The sequence below is a fragment of the Callospermophilus lateralis genome, chromosome 6 (genome assembly GCF_048772815.1).
Source record: "Callospermophilus lateralis isolate mCalLat2 chromosome 6, mCalLat2.hap1, whole genome shotgun sequence".
NCBI lineage: Eukaryota > Metazoa > Chordata > Mammalia > Rodentia > Sciuridae > Callospermophilus > Callospermophilus lateralis.
Window position 1 is genome coordinate 95,831,668 of NC_135310.1, and position 20,036 is coordinate 95,851,703.

General features: G+C 34.8%; 1 protein-coding gene across 1 annotated transcript in view; it reads left to right on the top strand.

The window, feature by feature from the left end:
* Eys (EGF-like photoreceptor maintenance factor) overlaps nucleotides 1-20,036 on the top strand; it is a 1,514,165-nt gene that overhangs the window by 1,275,530 nt on the left and 218,599 nt on the right. The window contains 2 exon segments of the mRNA XM_077109730.1: nucleotides 6,199-6,307; nucleotides 15,055-15,275. Of these exon segments, the coding sequence (XP_076965845.1) occupies nucleotides 6,199-6,307; nucleotides 15,055-15,275 (330 nt within the window).

Sequence of the window (20,036 nt, forward strand, 5' to 3'; positions counted from 1 at the left end):
CATCCATATTGTCTGATGTATAATCTTTGAAGCATATTTTTTCCATGTTTTCTAGTTACAAATAGAAAGCTAAAATAATCACACTATCAATTAGATCCCAAGTTAGTCTTCCTATGGACCAAATACCTTTCAATGCCTTCATATCTATCATGTATCTTTACTGCCATCTGCTGACATTGAGTCTCTGGGCTATCAACCTCCATCCCAGCCATTCTCATGCAGAGCTGAACATTTGGCTGAACGTGGAGATCAGAGCTGCTAACAAACAAATTCATCCTCCCACAATTGTAAGCCTAACCTAGGAAGATTCTTTTACATGAAATTTCTGAACTGGCACTTAATGAGTTAGCTATCTATTATCTTCAGAGCAATTGACATATATTCATTTGGTAAAGGTTAAGACTAGTTATTCTTCATTAGAACTTCAATAGTTATTAACTTGGAGATTCATTTAATTGCTATGTATATTGCAAGTTAGCTATATGGAAATCTGATGTTTTGCTTTACTTAAAAATCTAACAGGAAAGAAAGAGAGAGAGACAGAGAGAGAGAGATGGGGGAAGGAGGGAGGAAGGGAGGGGAAAAGAGAGAGAAGTGGTGAGGGAAGAAGGGAAATGGGAGGGAAGGAAAAGCAAAGGAAGGGAAAAGATGAAACAACTTACTAGCAAATTTAATTCAAGCTCAAAACAGCTAAAATCTAATATAAACCACCAGGATCATAGCTGGGTAATAGCCAAGCCTAGTGACAAGAAAAAAGAACATTTATGTTTTGCACCTGTGAAAGCATTCAGTATTATCATCAATTTTGCAATATTCCCTAGAAGCAATTGGTGCTGTTCAATTCTGTTACTGTTATACCATGACTTCATGCTGCAATTATACATGAACTATGTTTTCTGTGCTTTTAGCACAACAATGCAATAGTCCTTTAAAGTGTTTAATTTCATTATGGTTTAATGCTAGTGAGTTGTATAACTCCCAGACATGACAAACCTAACATAGATGACTTGGAAAGAAAAAAAAATCCATATTTCCTATTTTTCTCTGGAAGGAAACAAACCACTGTACTTGTGGGTTTTTGAAATATGCCACTGGAAAAATATGTAAGACAGATGCACCCAAATGCCTTTAGCACACAACAAACCTGAGATGGAAAAGCCAAAGAAATTAGGCCTTTCAAATTTAAGCCTATAAAATCAGAAAGGTACTTCCATGGCTTGTTTAATTTTTTTGTCATTCTTCTCCTCACAGATCAAAGATAACTTTCTGTTTACATAGCCCTTCAAAGGCAAGAGCTTAGGTTGTTTTTTTTTTAATAATCAAAAAATTGTTCCCTTTATTGAACAATATTATGGTACAAAATTCTGATGTCTTTTTCAGATTTAAAAAATGTAATGATATTAAATTTTATTATAGCATAATATTTAAAACAACATAATATTCAAGCATGGCATTCAGATTTTTCACAAAACACGTTTTCTACCAGATTAAAAATCTTTATTCATATATATCATTTGTATATCTTTATGGGGTATATCACAGCAATTCAATATAGGTGTACAAGTTCTTTTCTTAATATCAAAATGAGTGGGATGTCTAGTCAAGATGACTTCGGAACTTCACACTTTGACATTCCTCCTCAATGTCTAACACATAGCTATGATAGAGAAAATTTCTAAAAATAGACAACTAAAAACATAAAGCCAAGCTCAAAACAGGATAAGCATCTCCCCTAGACAAGAAAAAGAGGAAAATGGAAAGTAGTAAATGAGCTAAAACTGCTGGCTTGCCAAGATATAATCCTAGAAAGGGAAGCTCAGTGTGCATCCGGGAAAAGAAACTACTTACTCAAGAATGATTGTGAAATATTTTATATAGATACAGAGATGATAAGTAGAAAAGGAAGAAGGAAGGAAGGAAGGAAGGAAGGAAGGAAGGAAGGAAGGAAGGAAGGAAGGAAGGAAGGGAGGGCAAGCAGGAGGATAAACATATAGAGAAAGACTGCAATCTGAGATTCTAACTTAGCTTCCAGCCCAGAAAGACCACAGACTGCAGACAAGTAGTAGGTCCTGAACTTCACCAAGAATCCTCTGTCAGCTGTGTGCATGGACCTGTAGACACCTTCAACATCATTATAGGACAGAATTACCAATATCCATTATCCAAGATTCTGGTCTAGATGTAAGAGGATCTGACAGGACTCTCATGATGCAGGCAGGGTTGGGCATACCAGAAGAGCACAAGAGAACAAGAGTGGAAATAAGGAAAAGAGAAAAAAAAAAAAAATTCCCATTCAAAATGAGCCTGCACATCTCAGTATCAGAACACATGATATTGAGAATGGAACAAAGCAAAAAACTCAAGCAATATGAATCACTCTAAATAATTCTTATGAGTCTACTAAAACCTGTAAAATAAATATTTGTAGGATGCTAGAATGCACAAATGAAGAAATAACTTTCAGCTAAAAAAAGAAATTATAAAATCAAATAGGCAGAGAGTAAATACAAAAATTATGGAAAAGATTCAAAATCTTGAAAATAAAAAATAATCAGAAAAATTTAAAACTCAGTCAATAGAATAAACTCTATATAGTCAGGAGACAAAGAAACAAATGATACCCGAGAATAATACTGGACAGAGAAATTGTGATTTATTTTAAAGAACAAAAACAAGATTAAGAAATTTAAAGATACATAGGCTTCAAAAAATGAAATGGAAAAGTTAGGGAATATCAAAAAGCAATATGTAAAGTTCAGTTAAGAATTTTTACACATGGAAAGAATATATAATTTCTAAGATCAAAAGTGCATGTGAGTATAGAGAAGAATTTACAATGATTAATCCACACCCACACTCATTATCCCAAGTACATACAGGATCTTAAAGCTGCCAGAGAGAAAAGTTAAAGTAACAAAAGAAGAGCTTTTACATTGAACTGAGAATGGCTTCACATCAGCAATTGAAAGCAGAATATAATCAGATACTATATTTAAAGTTCTAAAAGAAAAATCAATTTAAAATTCTCAGCAGTTAAGCCATTATTCAGGGGTGAAATGAAGTGTGATATGACTATGGGTTTACTATCCACAGATACAAGAGGTATTAAAGATACTTAGGAAGAAGATAGGTAGAGAGGTGAACCTGGAGGGAAGGCATAGAACCCAAGAAACAACAGAAAAATGTTGCCAAATTCGTTAGACCTTTAAAAAATCAATTTCCATGAAAATAGAAGAGAGACAGAGGAAGAAGGGGAGGGAAAGGGGGAGCACAGGGGAATCAATCAAGCCAATTGATGGATGAGTATGTATGAATATGTCACAATTAATCCTGTTATTTTATAAAATTACAATGCACCAACTTTAAAAATGAAAAAATACCATAAATAAATAAACCTCAAAATCAATTTGAAAAGTGTATGTTCATCTTACAGGGTAAAAATAGAAAAATATATGTTCTATGTCCAACATTCATAAAATACAAATTAAAAAACACAAATTAAGCATCATCCTTAGTCTTAGCATATAGTGATAGCCATTGAAAATATTAGTGAAAGCAATTCTGATATCATGTCATTGCATATTTTTATAAAAGTTATGTCATATGACTCAAATCGTCTTCATTTTTCTATTTCACACATACATCCTTCCATGTAAATTATTATCCTGTAACTCTAGCATAGGAACTGAATAATATTAAATTATATAAAGTATTTGACTTAACTCATAAACCTATCACATCCACTTTTCGTTTATTTACATTTTTACAACCCTTTCCTTGGTTTTCGATACACAGAATTTACAGATTGTTCATGTCCTTCTAAAAGTTTACAAATAAAATGTCCTTTCCAAATCAAATGTTTCAGCCATATTGGTTAACATCATTATAGATCATTATAGATCTAAAGAACAAAACTATTAAGAACACCAGAAAAAATGTTCCATTATTTAAAAAAGTTTTACTTTTTAAAATAATTCAAATTGAGTATTTGATTTTGAACTCCATTACAAGCAATATTAGTAGAAGTAGATGAACACTTCAGCTTGACTGTGTAATTTATTTTCATAAAAATCTCTTTAGAGATCCCTGTCTAGTCAGCAAATAATTGCTTTAACTCAGATTTTAATATTAGCACTGAATGATTTATGTACATTAAGTAATGTGATTCTCACTAACCATTTATGAGCTAAGAATGATTATCTCTCTTCTGTGGATAATCACACTTCAGGGAAGAAAGGTTAAGTGGTTTGCCTAAGATCACTCAGGCAGTCAATGGATTATCTCAAAATATGATCCTTGAGTCTTTAAATCATTAGACTGTGCAGACCTCAGCAATATTTGAAAGACATAAGGGATATGCACTTAGATTTTTCATCAAATGATTTATATGGCAAAATATCTAATTTGTTTATAGAGTATTTTTTGTTTCTTACAACACAATTTAGTCTATAAACAAATACAACATATTATAAAAATGAATGTGATAAGACTCTCCCTATGGGGAAAACTCTTGTGGATTTAAAGTAGCAATTTTCAAAATAGTATATAAACTAAGCAGACAATAGAATCAGCTATTTGTTGAAGGGTCAGAGGGAGAAAAGGAGGAATAACAGAAAGGAGATAAAGTGACTTCCTTTGCAGAACTGCAGCTCAGGTTCAGATTCCAACAAACTCCAAATGAAAGCAAGAGAAATCATATTGTTAGTAAAGACGTGCATTCCCCAAATCTATTCCTTCCATCTCCAGTAGGAAGCATCCTTGCATGTCAGCCTGACCATAATCAACGATGATGACAAGTGGCTTCATAGATCCCTACAGTACAGTTCACACAAACTGGAAACTCTTAGAATTTAAGAATATTCCAAAGTGATCTGATCAGAATTAGAAAGACTTTGGTAAACTTGAGTGGAAGCCAAAAAAGTAGTGGAATGATTTATTGAAGGAATGCTATAAGATTTGTATTTTTAGGTAAGAGGACAGAAGGAGCCACCCAAGAGCTGGCATTTTGTAGGAAAATGGGGAAGGGAAGGGTTCTGGCTTGTTTTTCTCCATTCATCTAAGCCTATAGTTATTTAAATAATAATAATAATAATAAAATAATTTAACCAATAATTATTTAATAAAATTGATTTTGTGTGTTTTAAAAGTAGAATGAACAATGACTCAGGTTTACCAGGAATGTTCCTAGTTTTTGCACTGAAAGTTCATCATCCTTAAAAAAAATCCCTATGGATTAAGGCAAAATGGAAAGACTGTTCAAAATTCAAAGTAAAATTTAATCTATCATCACTGTCCAAAATTTAAAAAATACAAATATACCAAAATTAGAATTAATATTATTCACATTCTCAGTATGCAGAAATAGCTATCAATAATATCAATAAATATATTTCTATTATCTCTACAGAATAAACTTCATAACAGTGCCAGTTAATACTGCTACATACGGCAAGTGTCTAGGTAATATCTTTGGAATTGTCTTTTAAAATTCTAAATGAAGTGTTTTAAAAGAACACCAAGTACTTTGTTATATGTGCCTATTCATCTGATTGCATCAATTTAGAAACTCCTGGTAAATTTTCAATTGTGTGTTGACCATTTCTGCTATTCATTCTTCAAATTCCCTTAACCTTACACTTTTCTTTATCTCTGAAACAGTACCAGCTGGTACATTAGCAGCATGCTTTCTGAGTTCTGATAACTGTATCACAGTGTAATCTCACTGCTCAGGGGTATGCAGCCTTTCATTTCTTATTCCATTTCTATTTCCCCTGTAGGCCAAGGAGGAGAATTTTCTACCTAGGGAGTTTAGCATCATTTAACATTGATGTTACTTGTCCAACAATCTCCTATGTGAATAAGACCATATGTCAACCACAGTTAGCACTTAAAATTTATCAATACCTACTTATACACATAAAACTCTTTTTGTTTTGTAGGGGATTTAACTTTCTGAATGCATTTCAAGACCTGATTGAAAGTCAGGAGGAGAGAAGGAAAATGAAATGCAGTGTTAGAAAAAGAAATATATCTTTTATCTATCCGAAAATGTTCACAGTTGGTTGAAGCCATATTTCAGGATTATTGTGATCCATAAAGTACCTCTCTCATTGAAGTAGTACTTACCATCCATGTGTGAAGTCACTCTATTCTTGCCGATAACGCATACAATAATGGCCTCTTCTGTTTTACTTCTAGCTTCAGGATGCCGGGTGACAATCCTGGGTTTGCCTGTATGATTGAAATGGCTGTATATGGAAAACCTCCATTATGGAAAAAAGACACAGAGGTTCCGGATACCTCTCAGGTAGGTCTGCAAATATCTAGTTTCAAATGCTAATTGTGCCCTTAGCATTTCAAATAACTATTCACTTTATGTTTTTAAGCATTAATCATATTTCTCAGTGAAACAGATTATTTGTAAAAACTCTCAGCAAAGCACCAGAAATTTTATCTCATTCTTTAGGTTCTAATTAAATATTTGACTTTGCCTATTACTAAAATGTTTTGTTAAACTTGAAAATAAACTGATTTTTCTGTTATACTTTGAATTCAATATATTGTGCTTGTTTTTTTTTTAAAAAAAAGACAATTTAAAGAATGAGAAAGTAACAAGATACAACAACTTACAAAACTTATAATACAAAACTTGTATTATTGTTTTCATAGGATGTGATAGTACTCTTGCAGTCTTGTTTACAAGCCCACTCTCAGCCTTCTAGATTTGCACTAGCTGGGAATTTTTTCTTAGAAACATCAAATCAAGCTAAATTGGAAGAACAGAGGATGTCTGTCTCTCCAGAGACCAAGCAATCTGCTGAATTCTTTTCATTTTAATGATGTGGTTGGTTATATGCTTCTTAGTATGACTTTCTGGCAACAGAGTTAAGATAAAGAATTCTTGGTTCATTTGTCAATGTAGAGAGTTAATCTGTATAATTAGAGCTCTAAAGTGCTAATTTTGGTACACATTAAAATTTGCAATATGCACTGCCCTAGCAAATTGGAAATTTCATTTCATTTCCATTTCTTTTGTATAGTTTCTTGTTGTGTGTATATAGTCATCCAAAGGAAGCACACACAAACATCTAACATTTGTCTAAGCACATTATATTTTCCAAACTATGGCCAAACTATGCATTATCTCATTTGATATTTACAATAACACTGCAAAGTAAAAGTGATTATCTCTTTTCTATGGCTGAGGAAACTGAATATAGACTTGTACAAAATTTTATAGTAATAATGACAGAGACTTGACTCCAGTCATTTTGATTCCTTACCCTTTTTTGTTCTTGTATTACACTCTACTACTCTTGACTGGCTACTGCAGCAAAGTTAAAATTGTTCAAGTGAGTTGTTTAGTTAGGAACAAAGTTATTTCATGTTTTAAAAAGTCATGCCAAGAGAGCTAAATATTTATACTCAAGACATGGAATATTCAAGTGGTCCAAGATATATGAAACACTCAGAGTTTTTTGAAAAAATTCAACATAAAATATTTATTATAATTACATCTATGTTAACTCTGTATAGTTATCATTTTGATATTAAAAGCTCCATATTTTCTTATAAATAACATGTGCTGTGCTAACATAGACATTGATGAATCACATAATTAATAAATAGAATTTAAATGTTCAATAAATATATCTTTATTGTTGAATACTTTAAATATTACTTATAGTCTGTTTGACATCAGTCACTTGTTCTTGAGGCTGAGTAAATAAAATACTGATCAGAATGTCCCAGATAATGCACAGGCACACACAGAGACCCAGTACATGAGAACAGAATTTATGATTAAAATAGAAAATAATTTGGATAATTTGAGGAGGTAAATAAAGAATGCATGCAGGCTTTCTAAAGCCTCACTTGCTCTTCACTACTGTTACTACAGGAGGCACCACAGCTTTTACAGCTCTTGGTCTTCTAGTGTTCAGTCCAACTCAAGTGCTCCAGAGTCTGAGTGGATAAGACTCTGAATGCTACCTCCTGACTTGTATTAACCACAAAGTTCAGTTCAGTCATTCTGTGGAGGTTCAGCGTGATGGGATTCTCTCAACCAGACCCCAATCCCAGGGTTCTGGTACAGACAGACATTCCCTAACTTAACAATGGTTCTACTTACATTTTTTTTTTTTACTTTACAATGATGCCAAGGAATAAGCATTCAGTAGAAGCCACACTTGTAAATCCAAGTCAGCCACATATTCATTAGTGTGTATAACCAGTACTCTCGAGTGTACTGTGTTGGCTAAGCTGTGATGTGCAGTAGGTTAGATGTACTAAGTGCATTTTTACTGACAATTTTTCCAGCTGACAATGGGCTTATTTAGACATAGTCCCTTCTAAGCCAAGGAGCATCAGTTTCATCCTCAGCACCCTCTTGGAACCAGCCTCCTTGATAAATGCCCTCTTCTTTCCAAGTCTTGACAGGAACTTGTCCGAGAAAAGACACCTAGAGATGGCTTTCAGTTGTGAATTACACCTATTCACTGTAGAATGTGGAGGTGTGTAGAATAAAGACATAAGCACTGAGAAAATTGTGAGGCAAAGCCATTTAATTCTAAGAGTCATTGACTTTGACACAGACTATCAAAAAAAAGGTACCTTTGACTCCTTACAGTATTCTGTATTTCTCTACATATCTATTTTATAATTTCAGATATTTTAATGATGCTTCCTAGAGGCCTTTTATTTCAACTTGAAGGATACCCTTTGGCATGTGTAGTAAAGCAGGTTTAGTGATGAACTCCCTCAGTTTTTGTTTATCTGGGAAAGACTTTCTGTCCTTTTCATCTTTGAAGGACAATTTTGCCCAGATACAGCATTCTTGGTTGGCAGATTTTTTTCAGCACTTTGAGTATATCATCTTTCTAACGTGAAAGGTTTTGAGAAGTTTGTGTGGAGAAATATGCTGTGAGTCTCATGGGAGTTTCAATTTTTGTGACAAGTCACTTTTCTCTTAAATCTTCCAAAATTCTCATTGACTTTCAACAGTCTCATCACAACGTGACTCAGAGTGGACTTCTTTAGGACTATTCCACTGGGAGTCCTTTGGGCTTCTTGAATCTAAGTGCCCATTTCCTTTCCAAATTTTCAGTTTTCAGGTATTATTTTTTCAAATAATCTTCTCCCCAGCTCCTCTTTTCCCCCTCCCCCTCATCCCTCCCTCTCTCCCCTTTCTCCACTTCCTCCTCCCCCTCCTCCCTCCTTCTCCTTCTTCTGTTTCTTCTTCCATAAGGTATATATTGACTCACCTAATGCTGTCCTTTAAGTTCCTTAGACTTTCTTCAGTCTTTTTAAATTTTCTTTTTATTTCTCTAACTGGATAATTTCAAATGATCTGGCTTCTGGTTAACCGATTCTCTGTCTTCTGTTTGATTAAATCTGCTCTTGAACTTCAGTGAATTTTAAAATTTTAGGTATTTTTTTAAGTTTCTGATTGGTTCATTTTTGTATGTTCTTTCTCTCTGATGATAATCTCATTTGTGCACCGTTTTCCTGAACTCGTTGAACACTTTTAAGACTGTTAGTTTGAATTCTTTGTCAGGTAGTTTAAATACCTCTGTTTATTTAGGATTGGTTTCTGGAGATTTACTTTGTTCCATTGGTGGGGATAAGATTTCCTGTTTATTCCTGTACTTTGTAACTTCCGTAGGATTCACACATTTGGAAAAAAGAAAAAAAAAGAAACAGCTACCTCTGCCAGTCTTTTTGGACTGACTTGATACAGGGAAAGATGTTTACAAGACAGCAAGGATAGAGACTAAGAATCTCTCAGACTTTTTCTGTAGCTGTGTCTTCTCTGATCTTGTACATGCAAACTCCCAATTGGAGTGATTTACCAGTTTCTTTTTTCAAGAGCTCATAACCTCTTTCTCCCTTAAGTGTCTGTCTGTGGTGCTGCAGGTTCTCTAGAACACAAGTTAGCCAACTCCTTCTCAGCAACCTTCAGGTTTCTAAAGTATGCTAAGTTCCATCAGCTCTCCAAGTTGGGCAACACAGAAATCAGCCCCTCAGGCATCCCTCTGCATGCTCCACTCTTCTTTTCTCTCCCATTCCCCTGAGAGACAGGCTGCCAATCTACATTGCCCTCTCTCTGCTATACCCTGGGTCTTCTAAAGTAGGGTCAAGTTTTCCAGTGCTCTTTTGTTATCAACATCTCCCAGGTATCTATAGTATATTGGGTCTCATTGATTCTCTGAGACAGTTAGGACAGAAACTAGTACCATGAGCAGTCTCCCCAAAATATAAAACATTGGATCCCATTCTTTCCCTCCCCAAGAAGAAACTGAGAATTGAGTTTTGTTTTGTTTTGTTTTGTTTTGTTTTGTTTTCCCACTCACCCATACTGAGTCATCCAGACTGGGACTGTGGTGAATGACTGTGTACTAGTCCAAACTGTCACCTCTGTTCTTGATGATCCCCAGTGTGGCACCATTTCCTGTCAACACTTAGATTCAGACAAAATAGATTTTGATCCCTTAGGGAGCTCACCAAAGATTCTACATGCAGGTCATGTTTTAATCTTCTCTTTTCCTCCCTAGTGAGAAACTGGAGCTGAGAGTTTTCTCCTAAATGGACCATGCTATGCTGGGGGAAGTGACCCTACTGAAGGAATGAATTTTCCTTCCGGATTCAGTGCAGCTGATTTCATGCTTGCCTGGCATGCAGACGCCCCTTAACTATCTTCTGGGTTTCTGAAAAAGGGAACTGATCCATGCTCTTTTTAATCTGTGTCCTTGGGTGAAGGAGCGTCTGGGACTCCTATTCTGCCCTCTTGCTGACCAGTAAATAATTTCTTTATTACTTATTTCTCCAGTTCACATTAAGATCTTAAGACATATAATTCCACTTCCTTCTTTTACATTTACACTTCCCTAGATCAATTTGTTCACAGGGTAGCAACTCAATTCATTGATTATTTCTCTAAAGTTCAGTTATTTCTTGGATAAGGTAGGAAGCAATAATTTGGAGAACATTCTCTGGAAAGCCTAGAAATCAGATATCTAACTATGAGATTTGGAACCTCAGAAGACCACTAATATTGATCAAATTTTAAACTATGACCACTTTATGCAGGCCACTTCATATCAATCACATACATGATTCAATAACTTCCAAATAAGCACTGCCTTGTTTTCTATGCCATGTACATTGAATATGGAAGATAATCAAGAAAAGTTATATGATATTTCTTTTGTATGGTATGCAGAGAGAACTTCACATATGCTGAATCTGGCAAAATAATAAGGACCTTATGCATCAAAACTTGGAAAAGTGGCTTAAAAGATAAATAGGAGATGAAGGAAAAGCAGGATTGAGTTTCATGAAACAAGTCATTGTAACAAATATGAAACCTTCTAATTTAAAGGCTACAGACTTCAGAGAACATGACCAAGGTGGAAGCCATCCCCCAAAATGGTTTTAAATGAATATAGAAGAGACGGTGTTCTCAACAGATTGTCATAACATAAGGCCAAGCAAGAGTTTGTTTTTTTTTTAACTGCAAAGGGACGAGGATTTAGATAAATTCTGCTTCTGCTTTTTGATCCCTTTTCACTCATTGTCTCCAAATGTGAAAAGTTATTTAAGTAAATCCTTTTACTGAAACATTTTACCCACCATCTTATCCACCTTTTTTCCAAAACTTCATTCTTCTTGTTTTGAATTGTTTGCATACAATTCAGCTAATACTTACAACTTGATAGTGATTCTTAAATAAAATTCAGTTAATTTCCAATATAAGTTATCATATTCTTACACAAATACAAGTATACTCTGATAATTAATCTTAACCAAAAGTGCATTTGCAGTTTCCTGTCCATAATTCATTAATTTAAAAAAAAAAGATCATTTAACTTGGAAAAGAGAATCAATGATGCAAAACAAAACATCGAATCAAGATAGCATTACATAAATATATGTAATATTATAATGTCAAAACTAAAAGAAAGTAAAAAAGAAATAGGACAAGTTATCCAGCAAACACTCCCCCTTCCAAGCTTATAGAAATTTGCATATATTCTTGTTTTATTTGCAGTTATTATAAAATAGCAACTATGTTCTTTTTATAGAGAGAGATTCTGAGAGGAGAGTTCACTCTTGAAGATGTAGGGACCTTTTCTCTCAGTCACCATTTATCATTTTTATTATCTTGATGATTCCTCCTTGATTGTCCATGTCTGTTCTCTGTGCTTTTATCTTGTAAGATCATATCCTGATGTCAGACTCTATTCTCCATAGTCTGATTCACAAGAAATTATTAGAAAAGACTTATTTTAAAGACCTGTCTCCTTGGGAATGATTATACACGCAAAAGGCAGCTCTCAGATAATTGAGAGTCTGGGGATAGAAGAAGTCAACCATTTTAATAGTTATCTATGTGCAGTCAACAACAGCTGATTTTTTTTAGACATCTAGGACTCTAACTAAGCTTGGGCCTCAGATCAAAAGAAATACAAAAACCGCCTACTTTCATTGTTTGAATGTTTTTAATGGTATAATAAATCATAGGCAGTTCTATAGATTTTCCCTCGGATCTGCCTACTTGTGGCAGAAGAGAGTTCACATCCTCTATAAGTTTTGTGTTAAAAGAGCACACTTGTCAAAGCAGTGAGAGTTTTCTTTTCCAGGTGTGTGATCAATACAGAAAGATGTCAAAGAACCTTGATGAGAGGAAATCATGCCTTGATGCAGAGGAAAAAAAAAAAAAGTTGTTTGTTTTTTTTTTTCACGATAGACCCCAAACTATATTAACAGTGGGTGGCTTCGCTGATCAGCAGGTCTGCTAATAGCTTGTTGGAGTACTTAATATGAACTGACTTAGCACATGAGAAAAAATGAATGCTATGTAAGGGCTCTATCAATACACCTTGGAACTTTTGGCAAGCCCTCCTGCCCTCTACACCCAAAGATTGACACCTTCTGGGAATAAAATAGGAAATACTCAGGGGAAAGAAATTAAGAAATCTCCTCAAGAAATATTGTCTTTTTTTTTTTTTTTTTTTTTTTTTTTTTTTAGGGTTGAAAAAGAGAGTTCCAAGAGTGACTTTTACCTGCTAGGCAAGGGTCATGGAATTGCTTTGATGTTCCTAGAATTTAACATTCCTCTGTTCTCTAAAAGCAAAGTTACATAATATCAGTATAAATTAGTATAAATGTTCAGTGATGTTCTAGGCATCTTTCATGGTCTCCTCCCCCTAGATTCCTATTTTAGTTGTTTAATTCTAGTTTTTGAATTCTTGTAATGATGGTTCTACATTTTATTGGTATCTTTAATACCAACTTATATATTTTCCAGTACTTAAAGACATCTGTTTGAGGTGTTAGATTGTGTTTAGGGGACAGGGGTGTCGGAGACTATACGTGCAGCTGCATCTACATGTCATATGCCTAACAGCTCTGAAGAGCAGGGACTCATCTCCAGTTCATTAAAACTTCTATTGTAGCCCATAAATACCTGTTGAGGGGAGTTTCATTTTATGTACACCTAAATTATGAGAATTCAGTTATATATGTTAGTGACAGTGGCAAAGGAGAGATCAAGTAGAAGTTTAAATCATGTAAGTGATTGTACCATCTGGTCAATGATTTAAGCTCTGTAATGAGCACGGATGTGAGAAGAATTTTCTGTGCTCTCAGTATCAGTACCATCATGGTGCAATTCACCACACAGAGGGGGTCCTAGAATTTTTATACAACATGGCCACTTAAAGTTAGCTTCATCTGAAACCACACTGACAAAACAGCAATCTATTCCAAAGCTGCAGGAAAATGTAGCTATGTGGTTTTTTTCAGAGAAAGCGTATTAGTCTCTGAAGTGATGCTTAAGATATCTCCAAGGGCGATTTCGATTCCACAGAATATTCATCTTACATGCAGACTTCAGAACTGACTCCAATGTAAGATGTAGCTCTGATGTTTTGTCCAAATGAAGGCAGATTAAGGACCCAGTTTAACAGAATCCCTTTATTGTATTGTCTGTGAGTTGTGTCCCTTTGAAACAAGAGCCTGTCCCTCAAAACAAGAGCCTGTTCTTGACCTGATTGTTAGAATAAAGAGTGAGTGAAAGGACTGAATATAAGGCAAGAAAAGTTCAACTTCTGTTGCATATTTATTTCATATTTTTGGAGGAAAAAAATAACATGTCTAGTTATCAAGTACCATGTGCAAATGCCATACATTTTGCTCATATTTTAGGATACTTGATATATAATGTCATTAGTTTGCTGGGGTATCCAAAATAAAAATGATGCAAACTGGATGGCTTAAAGAATAGAAATGTCTTGAAGTTCTTACAATTCTTGAAGCTGAGAGTCCAAAATTGAGATGATGTCGGGGTTGTTTCCTTTCAGTGACTTTGAGAAAGAATCTGTTCCACATCTCTCATCAAGCTTCTCCTGGTTTGTTGGCAATCTTTGACATTCCTGGTTAGTAGATGTGTCATTCAGCTCTCCACCTTCATGTTCACATGGTGTTCTCCCTGTGTGCAGGTCTGCCTGTGTCAAACTTACCCCTTTTTATAAGGACATCAATCATATTAAACTAAAGTCTACCTTACTCTAATTTTGATGTCATCTTAACTAATTAGATTTTCAATGATTCTATTTACAAATAAGGTCACATAAGCACCATGGATTAGAACCTTCAGTATATGAATATGGATGGAATACAATTCAACCCCTGACAATAATTAATTAACATGGCTGTATTTTCTTTATCAGTTGTCATTTGGTAATGTTCCCATTAAAGTGAAAACACTTGAATTAAAAAATACATTTCAAAGCAATCAGCAAATTTTGCTTAGCCTCTATTTTTTGCATTAATTTTATTAGATATTATGAAATGAAAAAAACTGTAAACCAAGAGCTCTTCTCTAAGTAATTTTTTACCACCTAGTACAAGTGACAAAATAATCCAACAATTGCAATGGGTTTTACAAGGAAAAACACTTTAAAACATGCAGTTATAGAACTGACCATTCTAGATCTTTCCCACATAATGTGACGGCATCTTATGATAAGATTTTTGTTACTTCTCTTACAGGTATATTTTGAATCAATGTTCCTTGGTCATGTCCCTGAAAATATAAAGATCCATAAGCATATGGGCCATATTCAGGGGTTCCAGGGCTGCATTAGAGAACTTCAAGTAAACAACAAAGAATTCTTCATTATTGATGAAGCACTTCGTGGGAGGAACATCAAGAACTGCCATGTGCCCTGGTGTGCTCGTCATCTATGCCATAACAATGGCACTTGCATCAGGTCAGTGCCAGCATCTTCATCCCCAACTTCTATTGTGTGACTCCAGATTCTTAAAACAGCAAAAGTCAGAAGCATTGTCAGTGGGGTGATGGAAAAGAAAGGTTTGGAACCCCAAATTCTTATAATGTATCCTTAGATAATGCACACATGTGGTACACATTTATTTGCTCAGAGAAATTTGCACACTATGGGCCCAGTGACAAGAGATTTCCAAACTCTGAAAATAATAAGGTAAATGCACCCAATTTGGAAACTATCAAAATGTATCCAAGTTTTATTGTAGGTGTTTCCGTTCTTTGCAAATATGAATAAGAGATTGTTATCCATCGATGATTATTTGATACATTGATGAATTTTTACTTTGTTTTTAATTCAAAAAATCCCTAGATCTTTACTATTAGAGATGAAAAATTCACCGTATCTATTTTTATTTTTATTTACAATGCTATATCCATTTTCCTCCTCAAAGCAAAGATTGATCATGCTATATAAGCTTAAGAAGATCTTAATTAAAATTACTTTCTGCTTCACCGACATGTCTTCAGTGAATCAACCCTGAGGGAGTCTCATTTGGACAGTGTAGAACATATTGCTAAATTTCCCCAATCCTCTGAGAAATCTTTATTTCAGGGCTACAAATAAGGGCAGAATAGAAGCTGAAACACGTAGCAATTATAATAGTTCAAGTCAAAGGAAAATTGACCAAATCTCACAGGAAATATCTTAATTAATTCACCTCAGTGTTTCCAAGGGGCAAGCTATCAAGTAGTTAATAATGACTTCATAAAAGTAAACATCTTTGTACATAGTGTGAAAAAAAGAGAAAAAGTCTATCAAAAAGGCAGGACAAGAAATGATAGGCATAGATGGGCTCTGAAAGTAATCACTAGAATAAAAAAATGAAAAGAGAGAGAGAGAGAGAGAGGAAGAACAAAATGGTAAAGACAGAGAACAGAAGACTGCACAGGCCTGATAATGTCAAGGTGACATATGTACCCGAGAATCACAGACTGACAGTAATAAATTTGAAGGAAAAAAAAAATAAGCATGGTTCAGTGGAAAGGAAAGTGATCACCTCTTATAGTGTCTAGAAATTTGCCTTCTGACTCACTATATCTAAGTGTGTGACTTAATTTATACGTTTGTACCATAAAAACAACAGTGTGAGCCGATTTAATATAATAAAATACCACAGATAAAGTTTTAAAGAGCTGACCATGATAGGTTTCCTGAAGGAAACCAAAATCAAAGCTTTACTCAATAAATGGTCTCCTTCATAACCAAGCCATTAATAGCAATTGTATTGTGGTGGAACCTATGAGTTGATTTTAACCAACAGAACAACCAACTGAGCAGGGTGATAGGATGTCATTTCCATAATTAGGTTACTTAGAATTGTGAGCTGCATCTCCTTTGTTGGCTTTGATGAAGCATTCAGCAGCTTTGGGGGGGCCCACATGACAAAGGCATTTAGAGCAGCCTCCAACCAGTGAGGAGCTAAGGACCACCTCCAACTGACAGCTAGCAGATATTGAAGCCAACAAAAAGAAAATTAATTTTACCAAGAACCACATGAGCTTGGAAATAGATCCTTTCTCCACCAAGCCTTGAAGTGAGGCCCCAGCCTGACCAACACCTGGACTGCACTTTGTGAAATTATTATGCAGAGGACCCATGAGGCTGAGTTAAGAAGTATACTTTGTTTAAAGCTAAGCTTGTGGTCATATTGCTATGCAGCAATAGAAAACCAATATATTCCAATTTTATGCAAAAATATCAATATCTCCAACTCAGACAAATAAGGGTTAGTTTTATTTTAAAACATTAACTCTCTGAGATATTGAAGCCAGTTATATACTAAATAAAATAAACACTGTTTGTTTTAATTAGAGAACAACATATTACTTTTAATCTTAGTTATTTAACAGGTATTTAGAAAAGATAATCATCCTAAGATAAAAAAAAAAATCCTAGGTTTTTTTAGGCTTTATATGTTCATTTTCTTAGCTTTATTTCAACAAACATTGCCTAAGATTTAGGTATGAGCTAAGGAATGTGTAGGGGAAAATATATATATACATATACATATGTATGTATATTCAAAACAGCAATCCTGCCCACACGGAATTTTCAGTCTAATGTGGAAGCTCTATCAGCTCTTTAGGTCTCAGTGAATTTTCCCATATAAATGTACCTATCAGCCTGCTGTTGTATACATTATATATTCTGGCCATCCATACTTATTTCTGACTTTTTCAACCTTTCAACCACTACCTCAGAGAAATCCACTTGAATGTCAGCTGATTTTGATACACACTTTTTAAGAAATTTCACATCATGTATGTGTTTTAGTGCTAGACAAATGTAGATGTGTTGTCAGCTATGTACCAATAAGTAAAACACTTTTTCACATCCTATGAACAAAATGATTTCTATCTTAATTGTCAGTGTTCAACTCCATAAACTAATCCTTACATTACTGCACACAGACCATGTTGGTTCATGGCAATGATGACTTTCCTTCCAGTATCCTCCTGTATATCACCATAATACACTGAAGTTGGTTAGTGCCAGAACACCAACTTGAAAAAAAAAATTCTCAGAAGGCTTATAAGAGTACTCAGGGCAGGTCAAAAAATTTTTGTATGTGAAGAACACAGATAACTATGGACCATAGATAAGATCATCAGAATAAGAATGCTTTTACCCTTACTTGTTATGTCCAAAACCTCAATACCCACCATAAATAGAGGATTCTAGAAGTCTGTGGCAAACCAAAAGTAGAACCAGAATGTCTACAGAAGATAACATAAACTCCCAATGAGGCCATAAATAGCTTCAGTCCAGTAAGATGCAAAGAACTACCACCATGACCAACACCTTCCTCTCAACAGATGCATTTCCACACTTGAAATATACAGAGTAGTATAAAGTTTTCAACAAAGAAACAGAGAAACTCTGAAATACAAAGCAAACTCGATTCTGATTTTACATGAATCTTAACTATCCTAATGCTTTTGGTAACTCATTTCCCTTTCATGTTGCTAGCTAAAGTGAAAGTTTTCCTTCCTCTCTGAGTTAGTCAGCTTTTCATTACTCTAACAAATTCTAGAGCTCATCAACTTATGAGGACAAAAGGTCCATTTGGCTCACAGCTTGGAGGCTCTGGTCCATGGTCTCTTGGGTCTGTGGTGAGGCTATACGTCATGACGGGGAGCACATAGTGAAGCAAGCTAGTCACCTCATGGCATCCAGGAATCAGAAAGAGAAAGACAAGACCATGGTCCCACAATCCCCTTCAAGGGAACATCTGCACTGACCTATAACTTCCCACTAGACTCCATTCACTTAAACTTTTCACACCCTCCCAATAATACCAAGTTAGGAACTAAGCCTTTAAAACATGGACTTCTGAAGAACATTCCAGATGCAAACTCTAGCACTCTCTGTCTTGCAACGTTACAAAATGAATCTTTCCCGGTTATCCCTGAGTATCTTCTACATTCCCACTTTGGGTTCTGTCCTTTTTCTCAATCCATGCCATCTGGCTTGATCTCACTGCTGAGTCTAGCCAGGCAGAGTTCTAAATGTCCTTCTTTTCTCCTGTTTGCTTAAATAGTAGATCAACTTCAGAAAGATTTATTAATATTCAACCATTCTGGATTCAAGGAGAATGGACAAGATAACCTGATGGAATTATTTTTAGGCCAGCAAATTTTGCTATATTTTCAAAGTAATAAACTGTCTGTTCAGAATAAAAGTCATTATTGTAAAAAAAATAAGAAAGCCCTTTTATATGTCTGCTTCCTTTCTCAAAATACAGAGACAATAATGTTTTAATACCAGAGTACACACTATAAAGTTTTTGCATGAAAATGCAAGTAACAATTTATCACCACAGTTTAATTTAATTTAATTTTTTTAATCCAGTAGTTCTCATCCCAAGTTTGGGGAATACCTAATAATGAGGCATTTAAGAATATTAGAGAGGAAGGCATGTTTTGATCTGTGTGCGCGTGCACGCGCGCGCGCGCGCACACACACACACACACACACACACACACTTGAACATTCTAATATGTGTTTTCTGGATGTGCACACCTATTTTCCTCAGCAAGAATAATGGTGAAAAAACAACAGATAACCCTTACAGAAGTGTTCTCTAAACAGAGGTAGGGTTCTGAGTGAACAGAACTCAGTGCCATAGTGTTACATATTAGGATTCACAAAATAAAATACAATTGCAGTGGATTTATAAACAAAATCATCATAAAATTTAGAAGCTTGGCTGATATAATTCAATGATACAAAATGCTGTCCCTGCATTGTCTATGAAGGTAATCTGCTTACAAGAAGACAAATTTCATGTTGAAAAGAACTAAGGGAAGTAACGCTTCAGGAGCTTTGCTGAGCAAATGTCATTCTGCTTTGAGTACCATCACATGTTTCTGGACAGTGTCCAATCTTTTTTCATTTCATTATAAATCTGTGTTAGAATTTTCAAACCCCTGTGGTTGCTCATTTTGGAGAAGCCCAAATTGCATGTAGTGAAATTCAGTTTAGAAAAGTGATACAGAGGGTTATTCTGAGTATCCAAATCTCCATGGACTTTGAACAAGCTGTTTCCAAAAGGGCACAGGAAGGTTAGCAAATTAAATAGATAATATTTAAATCACTTTTCCCTTTCTGCACCAGGTGTTTTAAAATAGGTTAAACAATAATTAAAGAGGAGCATCAGGTTTGGGAATATACCCTATGCAA